Here is a 23,803-nt window from a genome sequence, read left to right on the forward strand (position 1 = left end):
TTTGTGCTGGTGGGTAAAGTGAGTCGTTTTTGTTGAATCCGCCGTAATTTATGCTAGTTTGTCCTATTGTTTGTTAATTTCGTCGTTGTAATATTCGTACCGAATGCGGCAAATATTTTTTCATGCTATGGATCCTATATAAATAAATAGAATTTACGCGTTTGGAAAATTGAGAATCCCCCAGCAATATTCAATACCAAGAATCGGTTTGCAGCAGGTGCACCAAACGATCTAAGAACTGAAAACCGTTTCGAACTAAGGGGTAATTTAAATTGCAAAACCGTGGTCATTTCTTGTATCTTTCAAAGATCTTCTATTATCTCGCCACGCCTTAGCGTGATTCTGGCGCCGGAAATACAAGAAGGCGTCGAGTAGAGAAGTTTGCCGAATTCAATAAGAAAGATCGCTTTCCTTCCGGCTCAAAGCAAAAAAGCTCGCTCCTGCAGATAATAGCGATTGCTTCAGTATATCTCCGGGGTTGAACTGCCAGATATTACTCCGGGCTCCCACTTGACACAGTCCGCAGCATCGTCTTCCACCCAAACGCTCTGAATCTCCGAATTATACGTCTTTCAATTCACCAAGCAGAATCCTGCAAACAGCGTTTGTTGTCTCTCGCTTATTGTAGCCTGATGTCTCATTGTTTAGCTGTATAATATTGTATATAACGGCTTTTGATATCTGCGGCTTTGTTATCTAGCTACAACCGAATAGGTAGACTGTAATGAAAATCCCCATAGTTACTAATTACACGGTTTACGTAAATAACCAACATTTTAGCTCATTGAAAATGCTATAATTAGGTTTGTTCTTAAAATCCCCGTAGGGATATCTGTTTCTCGATTGAGGGTTAGGGTAAATGATAATGGGTTAAATCCCTGGTCTATACTTTAGACCAATTTATTCGAGGCGTAACGACGGAATTGATAGAAAATCGTTAACGGTGTCGAGGGAAAACGCCGCGAAACCTTTTCAAAAAATTTCAATCACGCCGTTCCCAGAGTTTGATGTCGGGCTTTGTCGAAAGTAGTTCGACGGAGTTTAATAGATTTCCATGGGGTGACGTGTTTGGGATTGTACCCTAGCAGAGAAAACCGAACAAGTCTAGAAATACGCGGCACGCAGAGTGAAAGAAAAGTTGGCTCGTGTATCTAGTTTGAGAACCGAAAAGGATCATTAATAACCGCATTCGGGGATGTCACGGCATTTCTTAAAGGGCAGTAAAGGTCAAAATCTCCCGGGGTGGCTTTGATCGCGCCGGGTGAAGTTTCGTAATTTATTGACAGCCGTATTAGCATCGTATAATTTTGTAAAAATCGTTAATCTTCTAAACACGAAGGCGAAGCGTTAATTTTTTTTTTAAGGAAGAGGAAGAAGTATACGAAGAAGATGAAAATTGAAATAAAAAAAGGATGGGATTATTCGAACCGTCTTAGATGCTAAATCAATTTAAAAGTTTTATAATTCTGACAACTCGATTCTGAAGTGCCCCTCGAAACTTGAGAATAAGCTTTCGGCAAGTTGATTTGCGCCGTAGTAACTTTTCCATCTGCTACTGCACAATTCTCTATTTACCTTCATACTTTAATAAATAACATATTACTATGATCTCCATTACAAATTTTTCCTTTTACGTTTGTACTATCTAATACAAGGTGATTCAGACGACAGATTTAAAACTTTCAACGAAAAGATTTTCGTTGTAGTAACTTTTCAATCTGACTTTGAACAATTCCCCATTTAAGTTACGTTATTTAATAAATAGCACCCCGTGCCAGTTCTAGAGGGTAAACACGCCCAGATGTCGTTTTACTCGGAATATTAACCCGCCTTACTATGCATATATAGATCACTCGATCTCACGTGGCCAGGTACATAAATCGCACGTGTACAAGGCTGTAAATTTCCCGAGATACAACGACAAGTGCTCTACTAACGGCTTTGGAATTTATTGGGTGAAATTTGTAGTTTGGTACTGGATTTAGTGTTGAGTTATCTTCATTCTCTCGAAAATTGCAAAAAAAGATCGATTTTTCATCTTCCCATCCGGTAAATTATTATTTACATCCGAGTTAAATCCTTGTCGTGACAAAGTACAAAGAAGCCGATCGCGTGTTTCCAGGCGTGAACCGCTTTTATGGCGGTGAAGTGGTCCTTGAAACTCCTTAAGGGCACAAACGAAAAGTCCAGTAGGTGGCGGCAACGTCATTATCGCTGAAATGGCTTATCGATTAGCTAACGTCGTCGTCGTAGTCGTTGGTGTGCCTTTGTTCAAACCCCTTTTCGCCAAGTTTAAATTAATTTTCGACCCGGTTTTGCTATTTATTTATTCTCGGCAACTACCGATAAACAACTGAGCATCGAAACAAATCACGAACGCTCCCGAAAGAACAGCGTAAATTCTTCGTTTAACGGCTTATTTATGTTGGATCGTCTGTTAGGCAGATCCCTTTCTTGTTGTCTGATAGTTAACAAATTACGAAGTATAATTCAACCGAACGATTGTGTTTTAACTAGAATTCAATGTGTATTTTTAATAATCTACGGAAAATATTTCACTTGAACAAACTTTCGCATATTATACGCCCAGTTGTTTTTTTTATTTTATCCAACCTACGGCTAGTAATTTATTATTAAAAAAAACATACGCATATTGTATACTAACATCGAAAAGTCAATCCTGTATTATTAGTGCAGCGGATACGTAAAAAAATACGCCCGATCCATTTTTATTCAGTTTACTGTCCGAAAATTCAAATATAGAAAATTATTTCGGCAAAAGTTTCGTTGTGTGTACATATCGTACCAATTTATTATTTGTTGTAAGCGATAGTTCAATTAAATTTTATTGGATTTTTATATAGCAGGATTTATATAACATAATTTACGCTTAAATCATTGCTTAATATTTATTAATTTTCAATTTAAAAAATCACTACTTTTAAAATTAATAGACTACATTGAAAAACAACTGTGGAAATAAATTTAAATATTTTGTGTAATTAAACAAAACAATACACCTTTAATTCATTTTAAAATTTATTAAAATTGTTTTACTGCAATCGATTGCAATCGCATTAACCCTTAGAAGTTTATAATGTTTTAAATCTTGCTCTAATTGGTTGCGATCCTAACCCAATCTAACCGAACCCAACCCAACTTAACCAGACAAGTTTAAACAATTCGTTCTCTTCATACGATTACATTCAGTGACACTGTTAAAAGATCGGATCTATCTAATTGATAATCAAATGTGCAAAGTTTGGTTTAAAAAATCATAACAATGAAGTTTAAGGAAAATAAGAAATAATTTAAATCACACTATTTTTATTAAATTTGCTTCAAAATGACGTTTATTTCATCGTAATATCTCAATTCGTTTTTGAGATACGACTTTTTAAATTTTTGTTATCAAAATCGATATAATCAAATGTGCAAGGATGGGTTTAAAAAATCATAACAATGAAATTTATAGAAAATAAGAAATAATTTAAATCACACTGTACCTTGATTAAATTTGCTTTAAAATGACATATGTTTCATCGTAATATCTCAATTCGTTCTTGAGATACGACTTTTTAAATTTTTGTTATCAAAATCGATAATCAAATGTGCAAGGTTGGGTTTAAAAAATCATAACAATGAAATTTATAGAAAATAAGAAATAATTTAAATCACACTGTACCTTGATTAAATTTGCTTTAAAATGACATATGTTTCATCGTAATATCTCATTTCGTTCTTGAGATACGACTTTTTAAATTTTTGTTATCAAAATCGATAATCAAATGTGCAAGGTTGGGTTTAAAAAATCATAACATTGAAATTTATAGAAAATAAGAAATAATTTAAATCACACTGTACCTTGATTAAATTTGCTTTAAAATGACATATGTTTCATCGTAATATCTCAATTCGTTCTTGAGATACGACTTTTTAAATTTTTGTTATCAAAATCGATAATCAAATGTGCAAGGTTTGGTTTAAAAAATCATAACAATGAAATTTATAGAAAATAAGAAATAATTTAAATCACACTGTGCCTTGATTAAATTTGCTTTAAAATGACATATGTTTCATCGTAATATCTCAATTCGTTCTTGAGATATGACTTTTTAAATTTTTGTTATCAAAATCGATAATCAAATGTGCAAGGTTGGGTTTAAAAAATCATAACAATGAAATTTATGAAAAATAAGAAATAATTTAAATCACGGTATATCTTTATTAAATGTGCTTTAATGTGTTTATTATTACATCATCATATCTCAATTTGTTCTTGAGATACGAGTGTTTAAATTTTAGTTTTTATAATCTATTTTTAAAACGTATAGAGTTGAGTTTAAAAAATCATAGCAGCAAGGTTTATAGGGGGTAATAAATCATTTATGGCACATTTAATCTTCATTAAATTTGCTTTAACATGCAGTTTATTTCATCACCATACTTCAATTCGTTCTTAAGATATGACTTAATTTACTTTTTAAATTTTATTAAAAAAAATTGTATAAAATTACAAAGTATTTACATCAACTTTCTTTTTTCTCCCCATCTCAATGGCTTCATCAATAGTATCCGGTAATTTCACCCTGTTAGTTTCAGGAAAACAAAACGATAAAATTCCCGTACTTATTGCCATAACACCAAACAACATCAAAGGAAGAGATTCCCAAACTTTAACCTACAACAATCAAAATTAATAACCTAATACCCATCATACATTTATAACGAAAGTTTTGAACTTCGAAAAGGTGATTTAAACACAACTTAACAATAAAATCACTGTTTTAATGTTCAAAGTTGACCAATGTCATTACCAAAAGTGGTATTTGTGGTGCTACCATAGATCCAAGCCGACCAAACATCGAACAAGTTGCTAATAAAGAATGTCGAAGACAAGTTGGAAACATTTCAGTCGTGTACATGTATAAAACTGTGTAAGCAACAGTGGCGAAGAATTTACCAAGTAAAAATAATGCCAACCTCGAGTAATGTTGATCTAAAATTAGAATAAATAAAATGAAGCGAAAGAAAATAAAACAAATAGGCGGGAACAGTTGTCGGTATTTAAGAAATGCGTGTGTACCTTCTGGGACGAAAATAAACGCCAAACAGGCTAAACCGCTAAAAATAAAACCCGGCGCTAATGTCAGCCTTCTTCCAATCCTGCTCAAGGTATAATTGCATACAAAGTAGGCCGGAACCTCAATTAACGATACAGCTATAAAATTAACATAAATATTTCCAGATATTGAGACAGAATGCAACGTTAAACCGTAATAAACAAACGTGCAACAAATCCAAGAATACGAACAATTTATTAATCTAAATAATAAACGAGGAGCTTTAAAAATGTGTATAAAATTTTCTTGGGGTACATCAACTTCTTCTTTTTCCACATTTAATTTTGATATTACTTCTTCTGATATTGAAGTGCCATTCAACTTTGCTATTTTTTTAAGTATTTCACTCGCTTTATCTTTATATCCTTTCGATAATAACCACCTTATAGATTCGTGAGATAACCAAATATAAGCAATAAAAAAGATTCCCGGTGCGTAAAGAATTCTTAACATAACTCTCCATGAAGGTGAAATCCAAGCTCCCAAACCCAAAATGACTTCTCCTAGCGCAAAAGCGCACGCGAGAATAGTGTTACCAATTACACGTTGTTTTGGAATAACCAATTCCATAGCTGCGAAAAAGAAATAGAAAATTATTTTATGTTCTAAAAGATTTAGTCTAACACGATTTGGTTTAACAAGATTTTGTTTTAAGGTTGGCATAAAAGAAGAAAATTTCGATTTCCTGGAAAGATAAACGTAACAATAGAAATCGAATTGAAACTTTTTAAACTTTTCTAGAATCGTGGAAGTAGTTTTCCACTTGTATAGCGGAAGTATTATGGATATTGGGGTACGTTTAGATTGAAAATGGTTATTTTAAAAATGCTTTTGAGTTTAAAGATTACAAATTATATATTGGGTCCATTAGTAGATTAATTTTTGATGTAGTAATAGCGTATATTTATTTTAATAATTAATGCTTCGCTCAGAGTTAAATCGGATCAAATTTTGAATAATAAAGTGTAATTTTTAAACCGCTTAAAAATAAAATATTAAAAAAAATGGGATTAAATTGATTGTGATTGTTCAGTATCTAGATAAAATAGATTAGATAAAAAGGGAGATTTATATCCACGTGTTTATTTAGCAATACCCACCTAAAATAAATGCGGCGCTATAAAATCCTGATCCCAAACTGGTGTCAACGAACTCCATTATTAAATAAAGGGTGTATGTTGGCATAAACGATCTTATTAAACCAGATATAGTAGTTGCTAATCCTCCAAAAATCATCATTGCTTTTCTTCCATATCTTAAAATATAAATTATATAACAATTATTTTAGTAAAAATTTATGAATGTTACTTGTCTGAGAAATATCCATATATAGGGAGACATACTAATTCGCCAATAATACTTATAGTACCAACGATTGTTAATTTCCAGAGGTTTTCATCGCATGTTATGTTAAACTAAAAAAAAATTAAAAAAATCTTGATTTTCTCAATTTGGTTTATATCTCAAAAACTAGAAATGTTAGGTTTAAATGTTGCACATAAAAATTGTTTGTAATGAACCAAAAAAACACAATCCATAGGCGGTTATTGTCCAACTATGAGTATTACCAACTTAGCAGATTTAAAATCCAAAAACAATTAAATGAGGGGTATTTAACAACTAAATGGGTCTTCACACAAAAAATAAAAATTGTGGGTGAAAATGAGTTGAAAAAAAATTGTTCATAATAAGTCATAAAAACGTAATCCATTAATAATTTTTGTCCAAGTACATTACATTTTTTAAGCCATTAAATCCACAAATCTATAGATTGACGTTTTTGGATAAAAATTTTTATTATTACTCGTAAATTTATAATTCTGAGAACAAATGTTGTGGATAAGAATTGTAGCTATCATAACGTTATCTATAAGTGATTGTAATTGAAGTATGCTAAGTACCAACCTAACATATTTAAAATACCAAACATTTTAAGTTTGTCACATTTAACAACAGAACGGTCTATATGTCAATAATTAAAAGCTGTAATTGGGAATAGTCTTAATTAAAATTGTTCACAATACATCACAAAAACATAATCCATTAACAATTTATTTCCAGCTGCTTCGCATCTTTAGTTATAAACCCCAAAAAAGGCCAACTCCCTTAATTGTCAGTTAAAAATATTTAATTAGTTATTATTTATTAGTTATTATTATTTAGAAGTTATTCAACAAATATTCCAGAAAATTTATAAGATTATCTTATAAGAACATCCTGTTAGTTCGTATAAAAGTATTTTTAGCTCATAATTAAGAAGACTAAAAATCGTATAATTCATGAACCGGTTCAGTAATTAAAATACTTCTTGTGCAGGAACGAAGCCGGATTCCAGAGTTTTAGCCTAACAAAGATAGATGTCGTTTTATGAAGCTTCCTGCTTATATTTAAATTACAATGGAAAATTACAATACAAAATTACTTGTTAAAATTTACATAACACAAACTATACTTACGTCTCTTCCTATTGTAATTTCATCGGTTTCATAAACAAATTCGTCACAGGTTTCAATTACATTTTTATCAAAATGATCTTTCGGGCAGCTTAGATTTTTTCCATAATTTTCAGTTAGGTTTGATTTGAATTTGTAACAATTTTTTGGATGATTATTTTTAAAAGGGACCGCATTTTCCAACCAGGGTTCATAAAAATTCGGATTTTTTATATCATCACAACCATTTATTTTGCACCTATTAAATAAAAATATTACATAAAATTCAAAAAAAAAAATACAAATAAGCTATACAGATTTCTACCTATATCTTAAATCCCTTGCTGTAAAAATATACCCCATAGGGAAACAAGAAAAAATCACCACAAAACATACCAAAAGGAGATTTCTTTTTTGAAAATTACCAAAATGACCCAAATCTTCTAAAAGTTTATCCAGGTTTAGAGAGGAACTCATTTTTTTGTTATGTTTTTCACTTTTTATACAGCTTCATATCGTTAACTAAGGTAAACCGTGCGTTTACACCGAATACAACGTACGACTCATCGAAAAGCTTGGTTATTTCGATCGAAATCGCAGCAGGAATAATTAAAGAATTCGTTCAAACTCAGCAGGAAATTTATTTTCAAACCTAAACCAGCGTACAAAAGATGGCGTTTACATCGTTACAATACACAGAAATCTAGATATTATTGACACAAACTATATCGTTCTTTAATAGATGACCTTCCCATATTAAACTGGCGAAGGATCTAATCCTGTATTCAAAGAATAATTTCTATACATTCCAGTTATTGATAAAGCAGTCGTAAAAGCACCCGTTTTTGGGGAGAATTGTGTTGGAACGCTATGAACCGTTGGCGGAAGCCTGTAAGTTTAAATAGTTTTAGTTTTCCAATTTCCTATAAATAAAAAGATACACTTTGTGGGGAAGGAACGATAGCGATTCAATTAAATTTTCCCGTCTCTCGTCCTGAAAGCCAACAATAACACCGATAACATCAATGAGAATTACAAATGAACGTTCAACCGGCCCCACGCTCTTCCGTAGTCGTTGAATAAAAGGACTAAAGAACAAAGGACCAGTTAAAAATGTTAACTGAACCGCGAGACAAAGGGTTCTACACCCGTTTATTATTTAATTTCTTTTATTTTGGACGGTACTCCAGTCAGACACAGGTTTTAAACTTTTTGGGCTTTTCAAATCTACACTCAAAAAGTCTAAAGACCAACTTACGATGGGATCGGAAAAATTTGTCATGAAATATCAACAGTTGATCTGGTAATGCAAAAACCATGTTGTGAAGTAAGTTATTAATGGGAATGTTTATTATTGGTTTATGAAAATATTGGTGTACATTGTTTATACATTAAAGATATTTGCGAAAATGGTGCAAAAAAGTATTAAAATAGGTAAATTTATTACCTTCCATAATCGCCTGATGTGGTTCTATAAAATGGATGAGGTTGTGGTTTACGGTGAAGACCATAACCGTGGAACCAAGAAGGATATTCGAACCGTTTTGGTAGTTTGCAGGTTCTATAGAAATCGGATGTTTTAAGCAATTCTTCGGAATCGGGGCAATGCATCTCAGTCGAGGGAGATCTTTTCTTATTACTTTTTGCTACACGCGTTCGAATTCGGATTCGACCAGCTGCTCGGGATCCAGCACGGATTTATAATGTCATCGTATTAGGATTTTATAACTGCTCGTGGCGCTATCTGACAGCTGTTTCCATGGATTTCCCTATCGATAAAGCGGCCCGAAAACGCGAACTGGGGCATATTGAAAACGTGACGGCCATGACGAAGTGCGTTCGCAATGGTTTTCAAAATACTCCTCCTAGAAATTATCATTTTTTCCACAAATTAAATATTAAAGTGTTAATTTAGTTGATTAAATTCGTTGCAGTGTAGCTGGTTTTGGCAGAGGGTACTTTTAAGAGGTGAAAGTAGCCCGGTGCAGTTTCGAAATTTAAATCGCACCGGGTAATTGGTGGGTTTTCCTGGACGTTTTTCCAAACGGCACCTATTTTTTCACCTCGCCGGTGGTGGTACTGCAGACGCCCTAAATATGGCCGAGTTGGCAATGTGCCAACCCGTTAAAGAATTAGTGCACTTGTCGCTCACCGAACAGGTAAGCGGGCAACGCCATTAAAGTGTCTCCCTCTTCGATTCAAATGGATAAATCGCAAGGGGATGAATTTGCAATCGCATTTTCCGTCACCGAAACGTCCTTAATGAAGTTTCCTCATTTCCAGATTTACCTCACCAAAAATATTTAATAAAAAGTGATCGATATTTATGGGATAGCAAAAAAAATAACGATGGAATTTATATCGAAAACGTGAGATGCATCCTTTAAGACTTTTTTCATATAAATAAATTGGATTTACTCCAAATTTCTAAATCATTAAAGCACTCACCAACAAATTCAAGATTTTAGTTGATTGACTGTAGATTAGTGAATAAGAAATTACTTATGGCACACTAAATTTGCTTAAAAAAATGATTTTTTAATTTCTATTTATAAAATATCAACTTAGATGCAGAGTTTAAAATCCTAAGTTTATTATGAATGTTTTGGTAATTTAGAGTTGCTAATTAATTTATATCTTTAATAAAAATTAAAACTCTAATTTAGTGATATAAGAATAAATAAAATTAGAATTTATACCAGAAACGTGAGATCCATTCCTTAACACTATGCTCATTACGCTAGATGCTCTAAGGGCTAATTAAATATAGATGAATAATTTGGGGATAAGGGAACGTTCCATGGACGGGTTATCATTAATAATGCATCAATGCTTATCGCAAATTCGCATCCAGGGATATTATTGAACTCGAGATAACAAGGTAATCAACAAGACAATTCCCTATAGTATTTAATAATTAAGGATATTTAAACATATTTATTTATTGATTCAAAGATGTTTTTTTATTTTAAACAACTACAAAAACCTGAATACGCATTAATGAGGATGGAAAGAATTCAACATGGGACACTTGTGCACGAGTTTGCACTCGAACGTGTCTTGAAGAGGATAGAGGTCGTAGAACTGAGACGAGGAGATGACGATGTAGTGGTAGATTTTTCTCTTTAAAAGTTTGTAGAAAAACCACACTTTCATAAAATTTAATAATCTCTAATTGAAGTTGAATTCGAGTAAAAGTAAAGATTTAATGAAATGTTTTTAACATGCCCTAATTCCTATTCGAATTTAAGCGGGGGTGTTTTTCGTTCCTTTTACGGTTCCGTAGTCAAGATTAAAGACATGTTAATGCCTGGTAATGTAATTGCGCTCACTAAATGTTATAGTCGGCCGTTTGTCAACTGCTGGTAGCTCGAGAACAATTAGCATGACGCTGCAAAGGAACCAAGGGGTAATTGAATCGTTATTGCTTTTCTCTTTGAGCATATTAATTGGTTATTAAAACCGAAATTTTTACCGGGAAAATTTCGATTTCCATTCTATAAATAAGTTGTATAATCTTGATATTATTGATTTAGCGTGTTTATCTTCGTCCTTTTTCTTTTCATCTCTTTCAAGTTTTATTACCGCTATCGCTTTATTCGGAATACATTTTTCCGTTTTCTTGTCCCAAACAAAACCCCATTTGCAAGCGCAGTTATAACTTCCGGGCATATTTACACATATTTCCGTATGATTATCGCAAAGATATTCTTTATCGCAGCATTCGTCGATATCGATGCAGATTCCATATTTTGAACTCCATTTGTATCCTTGATTCGGACATTGGCACGTTACGTTCCATCGATTTAAAATTATATCATGAAAATTTTTATTTTCGTGTCGTTTAAATTCGCATCTTCTATGGTGTTCCTGATTTATTTGGCATGGATTATCTGGGTGATTATCGCAATCGCTCATATCTTTTAAATGTTTATTTTTGGGGCAACAAGGATCTGGACAAAAGCTGTACATAGCACATGCAAATGGTTCTGAATCGTGCGCTCTTAAATCGTGGTTATTTGAACCAAATTCTTCATCTAGACAATTCGCGAAATTATCACAAGTGTCGTTTAAATATTTTAAATCTAAAACTTCATTCATTGTATACCAACATAAATAGTAACTAACGGTTGTTCTCCATTGAAATCGCTCGAGAGGGCCTAAAAAGGGGTCAGCTAATTCATCATCTTTTAAAGCTTGTTTTCTACATTCGTTTTCAACTTCATCTATTTGTTCGCTTTGGTTTACTAAACTCCACTTTTGCTCTTGAATCACCACGGATGTATCGTCTTCTCGTTTAATCCCGGTCCCTTTTAGTTTAACTTTGATGTACTCCATGCACTCTAAAAAGGAAGGTTCGCAAAACTTTTGCGCCTCCCAATGTAAACTTCTTAACGGAGGTCTCGGAAACATCGCAAAGAACAATCGCGTTGCTTTCTTTGGATCCGGCTCATATCTTCTATCGTACTCATTAAATTTATGATTACGTAAATAATAAGCGATGTCCTTAATTGTAGTTGGCAACCAAGAATAATCACCTTCACCTTCCTTTTGAATGCTTGCCAAAAAGGGATCATCAGTCACGAGATTAGTAAGAGGTTCCTCGTTGTCACTTCTAACGACTCTTAAATCTTGTAATGGGATGTTATTAAAAGAGTTTTTATTTTCAGTTTCTTCAGAAAAAATTGTGGCGATTAATAAGAAATAAATTAAATAATGAAATTGAATTTGAAATTGAAATTCCATGTCAAAATATGACGTACATAAATAAAGTAAGTGGATGAAGTGGTGATTAAATAAAGTTTAAAAGTGACAAAAAAAAAATGGTTATAGTGTACCAAAAGGAGTTGAAGAACATTACCTAAAACTGCACTTGATACACAAACTAACCCCCCTTAAGCCCTTGAAGCGTTAAGTCGCCGGGGAGACTTGAAACGGTGAAGATTTATCGCCGGAAAATTGCGCGGGTAAACTTTCCAGCTGGGGTTGGCAACCCCCTGGCGTAATTTACTTGAAGGGGCTACGACGAAGCGTCACCGCCTCGAACAAATAAATACGGGGCCACCTTCTGTGTGGACATTGGGGGCGGCACATCGCGGATGAATAAAATATGGGAAACGTTTTGCCATATTCCGCAGGAATTGAATGTCCCTAGCTGCAAGGCAAACGCGGCAAACAAGACACGGGCGTGAGTGAAATATGCTCGGGAAAGTGTTATTACTTCGCCTGAAATATTCCCTCTTCTCGACCGGTGCTGTGCCCTACCAACGACGTCGACGTCATCGCGTTTCCGAAATTTCCCCATATAAATATGGAATTATGGCGGTCGCGTTCTGAAAGCTGCATATGAATTTCCGTGAATTTTATTTAGGGCTTTCAAAACTCACAACTTAAGCTAAACGTAAACCGAATCCATCTAACTAAAACAAACTTTCCTCAAAAACGCTTTACTTCGTTCAAACAATTAGAAAGGTACAGCTGATAATAAAATTATTCCAATCGACGGGTATTAGTAATCAAATTCTCTTTACACTTAGCATAAATTTCCATGGTAATCTCCGGAAACCAGACATTATACAGGTGAGAGCGCAGAATCAAATTACATTTGGTTAGAATTACCACAGGCCTATCAAAGCAATTGCAATTGTCATACCAATCTCAATTCAAAGATCTCATTGGAACCTTTGAAACTAATTAAATTGTATTAATCAAAATGTCCAGGTAAAAACTCAAATTAAACTAAATTTAAATTGAATTTCAAAAATCATACGAGGAAGCGAGTGTCCGTTATAACCAAAAATCCGAATTAATTTTCAGTCTACCTAGCTTTATATTTATAACGACGCTAGAATCTAAGAGCACTGCCGCATCCCGGGAAGACTCGAAGGCCCGTTCGTGACGTCACGCAACTACTATTTCACACTTTGAATTAGCAAATGCTTGATTTATTCTATTCGTGTTTTGTAATGTTGTTAGTTTGAGACTTAAGGTTCATAATATAAAATAAAGACCTTGATTGAATTTTGCCGTGCGTTTAAGACGGCTAAACTCGAACGTTTCTAGTTCTAGGTATAGTTCTGTATAAAAATATACAGCAATCTGGCGCTAATAACAGTTAAAACTAGAACTAACACTAGACCTAGAATTAGAAAGTTTCGGGTTATAGATATTAAAAATTTGATTAACGAAAATATTAAAACGTATAATGATCTACTAGTGCACCTTATGGAATTGAGCTATATTTCGTTCAAGATTAAGTTAAAATCTTCCCTATTTTGTTTTTTTTTCATTTTGTTTTTGTTGGTATTATTATAAAGATTTTCATGTTTGTTTCATATATATGTTACAGGCCGTACATGAAATCAGACCGTAAGTATACGGTCTAGGCGGTATCTATACGGTCTAGATGGCACAGACCGTATGGAAATGACGAGGTATTTTATATACGGACTAGACCATTTACATACAGACTACTGTAATTTAGACTGTATGTTCAATCGCAAGTGTCTAGTTGCCGTTTAGTCTTTGTCTCGTTTTGCTCCAATTTACAAAATATTTTGCAGCAAAATAAGCACAGTGGTGACATTCGTTAAAATTTAAATGTTTTTACTGTTTAATGCAATAGATTTCCACAATGGAATTACACAAACAAAGGTACGTTAATATTATAGTTACTTGTTACATAGTAATATAACCTAAAATTAAAAAAATAAAATAGGTTTTATGAACAACTGTATGAACGAAGAAAAGACGTTGCCGATAACAACCGTGGCTTAACGAGAGAAAAATATAGTAGTCTCATTGAAGAAGTAAAAATTGCTAAGGCTGCTAAAAAAAAAGTCCAAGAATGCACTGGCTCTTAAAGCATTATGATGTGTTATCTGTTCAGGGGGTAGAAAAACTGATAGTGCCTCTTAACAATGATTTAGTTGATGTAATATATTACGTCCATGACGACGAGTTGTTTAACATTCTTCAAGAACTACACACATCCACAGGTATGTTCTGCAATTGGAGTCATATATGGAGTAGGTAATTAATAAAATCACTTTTTACTTGCAGGTCATGGTGGTAGAGATCGCATGATGAAAAAAACAAAGGAAAAATACAAGAATATAGTGCGTACTGAAATTTTAACTTTTTATTAACTTGTGCGCTCCATGTCAAATGAAACAAAAATGGGAAAAGAAGGGAATTATATCAAAACCGATGATCTTCAATGATCTGAATTCCAGATGTCAAGTAGACTTAATCGATTATCAGTCGCATGCTGATGGTAAATACAGATTTGTCCTGGTGTACCAGGATCACTTAACAAAATTTGTTATTCTGCGACCACTTGAAAGTAAACGCGCAGAAGAAGTCGCTTACCACTTTTGGGGCTCCTGTAGTTTTGCAATCTGACAATGGACGCGAATTTTGCAATAGAATTATTGAAGAATTAAAAAGTTTGTGGCCTGAACTAAAACTGGTCCATGGAAAACCGCGTCACAATCAAAGTCAGGGTAGCGTCGAACGCGCTAATCAAGACGTGGAGAACATGTTAACAACTTGGATGTTGGAAAACGAAACAGAGCATTGGAGTCAAGGTTTACGATTCATACAATTTATGAAGAACACATCTTTGCACTCTGGAATAAAAGGGCTTCATATGAGGCCATGTTCGGGGACAAACCGAAAATTGGATTAAAAACTTCTAATATTCCATTAGAAGCAATGGATAGCGTAACAACCGAAGAAGATCTGGAAAATGTGATTAATTCTATTCTGATTGAAAACACAGAAACCGTTCAACTGGAAACAGAGCAACCAGCGCTGGAAGGTGTTTTAACAGAAAAAGATTTAGAAGAAGTGGTTACGTTGGTTGTTACTGACAACACACAAACCGGACAATCCCAATTGCACCAAACAGCAACGACCGAAAATGTACCACTAGAAAATAACAATAACACTCAAACACTCTCGTATGAAATATGCGGTAGTTGTTTCAATCCCACTAATCGTGATGCCTCGCATGCTGAGAGCACGTCCTTGGAAAATATTTGCAATTTTTGCAATAGAAACAGAAACATAGCAAATGCCAGAAAGGGCGCTTATGATGGATTACAAGCACAGGCAAAACGAATGAAATTAATATCAGATAGCACTCATCCAAAACCACAGATTGGATCAACTGTGAGGATTCCTGTTCCAGATGTCGATCGTGGCAGGGGAGATGCTCGGTCAGTTTTAGCAGTAGTGTTAGAAGGTACAAAACTAGGAGTCATTTCAAAATACTACAGTCGTTCAGAATTTAGTATATGTCCTGATAACATTTTGAAAATTGAAGAAATCACCAAAGATAAAGAAGTTTCTCTTAGATCGGTGGCTACAAGTCAATCTATTGGGCATGGGCAAGGTTTCAATAAATGTTACTGTAAGACTAAATGTCACTCAAACAAATGTGCTTGTCGAAAAAATAATGTATTATGTAACTCAAAATGTCACAATAGTCTAAGTTGTACAAATAAATAAAAAATGCATTTTTTTTTTGTTTAAAATATTACAGTAATATGTATATCGTCTATTTGGAGATGGACCGTTTATAAATAGACTAGTCCTTTTTCAAACCGACTAGTCCGTTTATTAAAGAACAAGCTTCTTACACATATAGACTAATAATTTCAGTCCATTTACATATGGACTAGTCCTTTTGTATACGGTCTTGTTTACATATATGGTCTGTAACATATACATATATTTTCTATACATATATTCTGGATTAAGTGGAAGAGCAGTTGGTTGATAACCGAACTGAACTTCGTCCAGAAAATAAGTCTATTTTCTAAGAATGTATTATTATTTCTTTTCGTTTTTGCGACTTATTAATAAAAACATTTATTATTAAACATTATTATTAAATTCTGTGTATATCAAGAGTTTCAGCCGTTTGATCAGTGATTGAAATACAATATTCATTTAATAATAATCAAAATTAATACGTGAGAAATGTATTGCAAATTCCTCTAATAATTATGTAGATGAAATGATATATAATTTAAAGTACATACTTAAAAATTAATGTTAAAATTTGGGTCAATCAATATGAAAATGGTATTGACTCCGCCATCACTAGCAGTATATTATAAACCGTATTTATTCACAGTAATTGATTACAAAACGACCGATATTAATCCATTAACCATTGACGGGCCGGTTGGTGTACAAATTACAAAGCTCGCGCATTCATCACTCGATTTACGATTATGACCATTATAGCACTGTAAATCGCTACCTTAATATAGATAGCGAATGGATTTATGCTGCATTCGCACATAGGGGTCGCGATTAAATTGATCGGGCCGTAACTTGGACGTCGTTATTTTTTGTTGGGGTTCTTTTGTCCAGACGTTGTCTTGAGGTATCACATTTACGTTGTAGTCTCGGGGGCCAAATTGTTGGTCAGGCTCTTGCAATATAGCGCGGTAGCGAAAGATGATTTAGTTTCAGCATCGGCGAGCGCCCGCCGTTGATATGTCGCTTGTCCCCTTTTGATTTATGGCGAACCGCTAAACCACCGCCGACACACAAATCAAATATGTGATGTATCGATCCAAACACTATATCTTCATCAGGACGTCGCCTTTTTTTCCACTCTACATTATTCATAGGTTTTTCCCCGAGCGTAATGTAAAAAATTTCACAGGATCATCTTCAGCCAACGTTTTTAAAGATTTTTACGAGAATATCTTTAAACTAGAATTCGGCATAATATTATTGAATATCGTTCAATCGACAATAAAGGGTGAATCGATCAGAGGTCACACTCCGCCCTTTGCGTGTTCAACCCCAGCGACACGTGATTAGTGTGTGTGAATCCCTGTGTGATTGATCGGTCGAGTTTAATAACGCACCGACGATTTACTATTAATTCAAAAACGTTTTAGGGAGGATTTTGGGTATAAATCAGGGGAAAATATGACAATCGTTAAAGACGCCCACCTGGTCGACGCGAATCACCCATTACTTCTCGTTTTTATGTGCTAAAGATCGGCCAAAATCGCCCCCCGTGGCAATTTGACTCCTTGGGCAATATGTCACGGACCGCGGAAATGTCGCCGTAGCCCGAGGTGACGTCATTGATTGGTCGATCCGGTCGCCGCAACTGTAAATTATCTTGGTCGGAGTATTTCACCTCGGACGTGTGGTGATTAATGGCGGAGGAGGCGGCTGCAGTACGTCGTGGAACCGCTTTTCGGTCGATTGCAATGAGAAAACGACTTCAAAATGTCTCTTGAAACGACAATCATTTATCCTAGAGACGTGCTTCGTTATTAAATTTTTATTTATTTTTATAACCTTCAAAAACAATTTACTTGCTTCATTAAATTCAGGATAAAAATTATTTAATCGGATTTAAAAATCCATTTTGATTTCGACGTTGAATGCGTTACGTAAAGTTACTTTCGAAGAAGCTATCTGTAAACTCCTTTCAGAAGCCATTCGTTGCAACCGGTATAAATTAAATTATCCCCACGTAAGCAAAGGGAGTGCCCAGTAAAGCTGTCGCAAGATATCGGACGTTCGGTGGTAGGAAGGGCTTCTTACTTTAAGGGTCGATACGTATCTGCTTTTATTGCAGCAGGTACACTTTTTTGCTCGTACCCTTTCTGTAAGAGCCAAGTAGCATAGGGGTACAGGAACGTACGCCCTTGAGTGCTTCTAAAATAGCTTTTCCTTTGGCGTTAAAACGTTCCACTCGTAAATATCTGACACACATACGGGTATCTTTAAAGACACTTTTTTTTCGACGAGACGTAAATCAAGTATGTCCACGTGATAATTCACTTTACCAGGAACTAAATGAATTGCCGAAGCTAACCCGAGGGAAAAGAGAGAGAAGAAACGCTCGGAATTCCATCTGGGAAACTCTTCCCTCAGGCCGAAAATGTACCTCAAGGATAGAGTTGTTCGTCGGATACTTCCCTACATCAATTGGCACGCATCGCTGATTTTCAGACATCCAGTCGGGACGTGTTCGAAATCTATCAGTAGATGCCTTTACTATATTCGTCTTCCATTTCTGACGTCAGCAAAAATTAAGGTTTCCACCACGATCACCTTTAATTTAATGTAGTGCAAAGGGTTACGAACCGTACACACTCACGTATATGATCGGATAAGAAAGGTACATAGAGAACTTTGGTCAATTAGGCAGAAATCTCACGATATCTAGCGACCCACGTACAATTCTGTGGCCAGTTTCAGTTAAATTTACAAACGTTTATCTGTTAAATAGTGCAAATGTACCATTTAATCGCTAGATAAAATTTAATAACCCCTCCTACAATACATCGAGGGGTTATAGAACCCTCTTTTATATACCAATTAATTTTCCACACAACGTCACGTCACGTTATTTCCTAGGAAGTTCAACATCACCCATTTTAACTAGTTAATCTCGACAAACCAATTTTAATAGTAATTAAGGAGACCTTTATTAAAGCTTAATTAATTTGAAGGGCAAAAGTTTAAATATCTATAAACTACAAAAGTAGTACTGCATAAACGAACTCAATTTCGAAACAATAACGAATTTATTATTGAAATAATTGTTCCGGTTATTTCCACGTTGATTAAAATATTCGTTTCACGAATTATTGTTAATTAGTTGTAATAATTTTGTGTTTATTCGATATTTTATAATTTAATTCAGTTATGGGATAATCATGATATTTATATACTCGTATGATAATATATATTTGGAATTTAACTCGCCCAATAAAAAATTTATACGAGAAATTCACTTTAATTTTCTTTCAAGTGTTTTCAAAACTTTTCAATTTTAACCTGAATGATATTTCGAATAATAATGAATTATCTTATTAACAAGGAATATTTTTAATTTATTATGCAATTGATATCACATAATAAGATAATAAGTTTAACAACATATATTGGAGCACCTCAGTAGCAAATGAGCTAGGATGAGAAATACAAAAAGCCACATTTATGGCATATAACTCAGCACAATGTTCATAACATAGTCAAGGCAAGGCATGAATGTCCCCTTCTCATCCTAAATGACCTCCAAATACTCTTCAGTCTCAGCGTCGTATTTATTATAGGGTCTCCTTTTTTGAAATTGCCAACCCATTCTTACTTAGCCATTTTCAATCCTACACATTGTCCCAAATCTAATCTCTCCCCAACTCTGCCCTACTATTTCCTCTTATCAAAAAGTTTAATCATTTTAGAATCTTAGCCCGAAAGCAGAACCTTATCTACTTCTTCACATACCCAACATTAATTCTTAACTCAACCCATCTTACCGTAAAATAGTTTTAGTTCTAATTTTAGTTCACGTAAAGAGTTGCTGAAATGAAAACGTTGCCAACTGTCCTGGGTAAGACTAGAAGAGAGCTGATAAGAAATATAGACATCAAGAAAAGATATTATTAAGTATTTCGAGACAGCTGGAAGTTCAAATTACAAAACACTTCGGGTACGAATTCAAAGTTCAACAAACCAAAAGGTCTAAAACAACTAGTCTTATTATAAGGAATATATCAATAGCGAATTAGATTTATAAAGTTGCATGTAACATTAATAAGAGTATATAAATATGTTCTCTTTTTATTCAAACATAATTTCCTGAATTCCAAAACGTACTTTATTTTAATAATATCCAAACACATTTACATTTTCGAAACACGAGTAGTGAAGCAAAATACTAACATAATTTCCTAACTTTCAAATAAATTTCATTTTCCTTTAACAACTCGTCGTTATTTAGTATGGCAGTAAATGCCAGCTTGTCGACCATTTAATCTAATTCACTCGCAACACGACACTTCTAGAAACCATTAGAAATGATTTAAACTTTCGTCTTTTAATTTTCCTATTTTATTACAAGTTGCGAGCGAAACCGAGTTAATGTAATAACGGAGTCGCGTCGTTTACGTTAATTTTAAACGGTTTCAACGTGTGTTTGACCGAATGGTTTCCGTAATCGAAACATCTGTTGCAGCTATTAAAACGGTCATCCTCGGCGTTCGCCGATTGAATAGAAACGCGACGGAAACGCGATACGGGTCCCATTAATGCTATCTAATTTGACGCATCTTCGCCTATAATAAACATCAACGTTATACGTTATAAACCGAACCTGATGTAAATGACCTAACGCGTCTATAGCTGACCGGGAGATAAACCGGTCCCAATTATCACCGATATTGCTGATACCAGAAGCTGTTACACCATCTATTTACTGTATGTAAACGCTCCAATACACTATATTTAAGCTAAAACATATATTTCCGAATAAATCGTGTGTATTCGATGTATTTAATGATAAAGTGGGGTTAAAGTTCATTATTTGAGTTATATTCGCTGGATACCATGGAGTTAAAACGTGTATTTTTGATATTAATACTTATTTATTTTGGGATTTGTGAAGAAATTGGTGAAAATTTGAATGAAAATGAATTAATTTTGGTTGAAATTGTAAGTTTTTTTTTGGGTTATTCATAAATTATTTTTTTTAATTAAGTTGTTTAGACATGGAGCCAGAACAACATATAAATTTTATCCAACTGATCCTCATCGAAACAAATCATTTTATCCTTATGGATTAGGAGGTTTAACTAATGTAATAAATATATAAAATTAATTAAATCATTTAATTAAAATAATTTTTGTAGGAAGGAAAATTAGGGGTTTACAATCTTGGGTTGGCTTTAAAAAGCACTTATGATTCATTTTTAGGGAATTTTTATCACGAGGATTTAATCGAATTAAGAAGTACTCACTTTACAAGGACTCAATCGAGTGGATTATTAGTTTTAGCAGGGATGTTTCCTCCTAACTCAGAGGAGAAATGGCACCCAACCTTAAATTGGCAACCAATTCCTATCGTGGTAAAACCTAAAGACGAGGAAGATGTAAATTTTTATTATCTTTCATTAAATTTTTAGTATAATTTTTTAATTTTAAGCTTTTAAGTGCAACAGTTTGCCCTTATAAATCGAAAATGTGGAATAATCTCCCATCTATACAAGAAGTTCAAGAAAAATTTATTACCCCTTATATGGAAACATTCAAATATATCGAAAAGCACTCAAAATTTCAAATAAGAAATCCCCACGATGCTATAGAAATGTATTTTATACTTTCAACAGAATCGGAACAAAATCTCACATTGCCCGATTGGACGAAGTCGATTTATCCAGAACCACTCACATCAATAGCATCTCAAGTGTACGGTTATTGGAGTTATGGGGAGGATTTAAAAAAAATTAATATCGGTTATTTTTTAAAAAAGATTCTCAACGATTTCGACCAAAAAATTAATTCTACTTTGAAACCAAAATCAAGAAAGATGTTTTTATACTCGGGTCACGAATCAACGTTAGGTTATGCGTTGGATGGTTTAAATCTTTTCGATTCCAAACCTTATATCCCTCCCTATGCAAGTGCAATTATCTTTGAATTAACAAAAAATAATAAAGGAAATCATTTCGTTTCTGTGAGTATCTTAAAATAATTTTAAATGATTTTTTTTATTAATGATTTATTTTTTTAGGTGAAGTATTTAAATGATGAAATTAAAACTTTAAAGATCCCTAATTGTGGGATTAATTGCCCGATTGAGAAGTTTAAGGAATTATACAAAGATTTAATTCCCGATATTGATTTCAAAACGATGTGTAATAAAGATGTATTTACTTAAAAATCGATATCATATCAAGAATAGCATTTCCATATGGACATCTTGGATAAAGCGAAACGCAATCAACTCCGTAATAACCAGCTTGTTGAGCGTTGACGTATTCTTGGTCTAAATCAGGATCAACTTCTCCATCACCGTAATCGGGACTAAAAATAAATTAAAAATTAAATTAAATAAATTTCTTTTGATTACTTACGATAAAAAAATGTGTAAAAGCCTCCCATATAGTCCATTAGCGTTATGATTTAATGGATGGACTGCGTTATCGCAGATACTTCTTAGAAGGCATTGATGTCCGTTGAATCCATATCTATAAAACAAAAGTATTCAATATAAAATTTGTATGAAATTCTATATCAATAACGTCCTTTAAATCCAAAGGAAAATATCGACGGACGGGAAAACTTTATCCGATTACTTTATTGAAAATACGCAAGAAAATATATCGCGGATTATATTTCCGTACTTATCTAATATGGATTCCAAACCCAAATACGCCGCCATTCGGTCACTGATCCTATCTCCCTTTTCAAGGGATCTCTTCTCTTGAGATCGCGTTATTATCGGTGGCCACGTTTGCAACTGCGTAATGTTCTGGGCTTGCGGATATTGAAATTGCAAATTTAATGCGCACGCCATCGATTGCTTTAATCCTAAAGGTACGGGCCAAGATACACCTACAACAATCTAACCCAAAAAATAAGAAACTAAAAGGATATTAAAAAACTTTTTTACCTTTACTTGTCCCCCCAATGGATACACTAAATATCGCTTAGATCTCGTTAATAACTTATTCGATTCCTCCCCATTAACACGAATTATTAAAAAAATTGTTAGTAACTTGGATAAATGAAACATCGTGTAAGTTTTGTTACTATTTAAAGTATCATTTTAGATGCACACGAAACGTTAAGAATAACGGTGCTTATTAACAAATAGGTGTGAAAATTTTAAATGTATACATAACTCATTTTATGTTTGAATTTTTCGGTTTATGCTTCGATTACTTGCAGGATTTGACCTCAATTGCCCTTTCACAGGAAATAAAAAACTTGACATGGCGTAGCCTTAATGGAGTAGAATTTAAGGGAATACAAAAGAAACGCGAATAATATCGTGTACATCCATCTGGCAACGCCATCTGAAAACCATTATCCCGTCCTGGAATCATTCTTCTTCTTGACAAAAGTCGTTTTCGCGTGACGGTTTCGAAAGCAGTTCCGGTGTTTCCGTTTGATTCGAGGACGGAATAATTAAAGTCGCGTCTTTAAACATCGTTCGGAATTAATTATAATTGTTTGGGTTCGCAGTCTGTTTGAGGTTAAACGAACGCCATAAATTATGGGAAAGCTGTTGCCTTCCGAAACCAACGGTACGAAGCTTTCGGGTTGCTTTTGGGGGCTCGACAAGAAATTCTATGTAAGGGTTGACAGGGTGTCCAAAAGGATTTATCTTCGCCGAATCCTTCCAAATACAGTTCGCATAAACAAAATTAACCGTCAATAGATAACGAGTTGCGTCGATGGAAAAAATCGAAA

The 23,803-nt window shown here is 33.9% G+C and overlaps 4 protein-coding genes and 1 long non-coding RNA gene across 6 annotated transcripts; 2 read left to right on the plus strand and 3 right to left on the minus strand.

The window, feature by feature from the left end:
- Nucleotides 1-4,475: 4,475 nt before the first annotated feature.
- LOC111413683 (organic cation transporter protein-like) lies at nucleotides 4,476-8,141 on the minus strand. Of its 2 annotated transcripts, XM_023044726.2 has the most exons (8): nucleotides 7,881-8,141; nucleotides 7,580-7,814; nucleotides 6,432-6,538; nucleotides 6,224-6,378; nucleotides 5,276-5,695; nucleotides 5,087-5,221; nucleotides 4,818-4,999; nucleotides 4,476-4,681 (listed from the first exon to the last, which is right to left on the minus strand). In XM_023044726.2, the coding sequence occupies exons 1-8, from the start codon at nucleotides 8,030-8,032 to the stop codon at nucleotides 4,514-4,516; spliced, it is 1,554 nt and encodes a 517-aa protein (XP_022900494.1). In that variant the 5' UTR covers nucleotides 8,033-8,141; the 3' UTR covers nucleotides 4,476-4,513. The 2 variants fall into 2 exon arrangements, with proteins under 2 accessions (XP_022900494.1, XP_022900493.1); XM_023044725.2 differs by having other exon boundaries at nucleotides 5,087-5,695.
- Nucleotides 8,142-10,485: 2,344 nt separating this feature from the next.
- LOC139431601 (uncharacterized) lies at nucleotides 10,486-12,322 on the minus strand. The gene has a single exon (XM_071199595.1). It carries the CDS (start codon nucleotides 12,299-12,301, stop codon nucleotides 11,027-11,029), a length of 1,275 nt encoding a protein of 424 aa, XP_071055696.1. The 5' UTR covers nucleotides 12,302-12,322; the 3' UTR covers nucleotides 10,486-11,026.
- A 1,525-nt stretch (nucleotides 12,323-13,847) lies between these two features.
- On the plus strand, nucleotides 13,848-16,394 carry LOC111413662 (uncharacterized). The gene is made up of 3 exons (XR_011641672.1): nucleotides 13,848-14,209; nucleotides 14,274-14,553; nucleotides 14,618-16,394. It is a non-coding gene; the product is annotated as an uncharacterized lncRNA (long non-coding RNA).
- Nucleotides 16,395-20,184: 3,790 nt separating this feature from the next.
- On the minus strand, nucleotides 20,185-23,290 carry LOC111413724 (uncharacterized). Its single transcript, XM_023044797.2, has 4 exons — nucleotides 23,001-23,290; nucleotides 22,732-22,952; nucleotides 22,462-22,575; nucleotides 20,185-22,411 (listed from the first exon to the last, which is right to left on the minus strand). Exons 1-4 carry the CDS (start codon nucleotides 23,121-23,123, stop codon nucleotides 22,258-22,260), a joined length of 612 nt encoding a protein of 203 aa, XP_022900565.2. The 5' UTR covers nucleotides 23,124-23,290; the 3' UTR covers nucleotides 20,185-22,257.
- LOC111413723 (venom acid phosphatase Acph-1-like) lies at nucleotides 20,571-22,614 on the plus strand. Its single transcript, XM_023044795.2, has 5 exons — nucleotides 20,571-21,040; nucleotides 21,087-21,185; nucleotides 21,238-21,477; nucleotides 21,531-22,061; nucleotides 22,119-22,614. The coding sequence occupies exons 1-5, from the start codon at nucleotides 20,936-20,938 to the stop codon at nucleotides 22,263-22,265; spliced, it is 1,122 nt and encodes a 373-aa protein (XP_022900563.2). The 5' UTR covers nucleotides 20,571-20,935; the 3' UTR covers nucleotides 22,266-22,614.
- Nucleotides 23,291-23,803: the final 513 nt, after the last annotated feature.

This window comes from Onthophagus taurus, chromosome 10, assembly GCF_036711975.1.
Source record: "Onthophagus taurus isolate NC chromosome 10, IU_Otau_3.0, whole genome shotgun sequence".
NCBI lineage: Eukaryota > Metazoa > Arthropoda > Insecta > Coleoptera > Scarabaeidae > Onthophagus > Onthophagus taurus.

What these genes read in the sequence shown, in the direction of transcription:
- LOC139431601 (XM_071199595.1), bottom strand. Translation starts at nt 12,301, where the DNA reads ATGGAATTTCAATTTCAAATTCAATTTCATTATTTAATTTATTTCTTA.
- LOC111413723 (XM_023044795.2), top strand. Translation starts at nt 20,936, where the DNA reads ATGGAGTTAAAACGTGTATTTTTGATATTAATACTTATTTATTTTGGG. An exon ending in GATTAGGAGGTTTAACTAAT is followed by an intron (nt 21,186 to 21,237) that starts GTAATAAATATA and finishes TAATTTTTGTAG; the next exon opens with GAAGGAAAATTAGGGGTTTA. An exon ending in AAGGAAATCATTTCGTTTCT is followed by an intron (nt 22,062 to 22,118) that starts GTGAGTATCTTA and finishes TTATTTTTTTAG; the next exon opens with GTGAAGTATTTAAATGATGA.
- LOC111413683 (XM_023044725.2), bottom strand. Translation starts at nt 8,032, where the DNA reads ATGAGTTCCTCTCTAAACCTGGATAAACTTTTAGAAGATTTGGGTCAT. An exon ending in TATGGATATTTCTCAGACAA is followed by an intron (nt 6,379 to 6,431) that starts GTAACATTCATA and finishes TTATATTTTAAG; the next exon opens with ATATGGAAGAAAAGCAATGA. An exon ending in GTTTATTTTCGTCCCAGAAG is followed by an intron (nt 5,000 to 5,086) that starts GTACACACGCAT and finishes TTCTAATTTTAG; the next exon opens with ATCAACATTACTCGAGGTTG.
- LOC111413724 (XM_023044797.2), bottom strand. Translation starts at nt 23,123, where the DNA reads ATGTTTCATTTATCCAAGTTACTAACAATTTTTTTAATAATTCGTGTT. An exon ending in TTGGAATCCATATTAGATAA is followed by an intron (nt 22,576 to 22,731) that starts GTACGGAAATAT and finishes TTTGTTTTATAG; the next exon opens with ATATGGATTCAACGGACATC. An exon ending in CTTTTACACATTTTTTTATC is followed by an intron (nt 22,412 to 22,461) that starts GTAAGTAATCAA and finishes ATTTATTTTTAG; the next exon opens with TCCCGATTACGGTGATGGAG.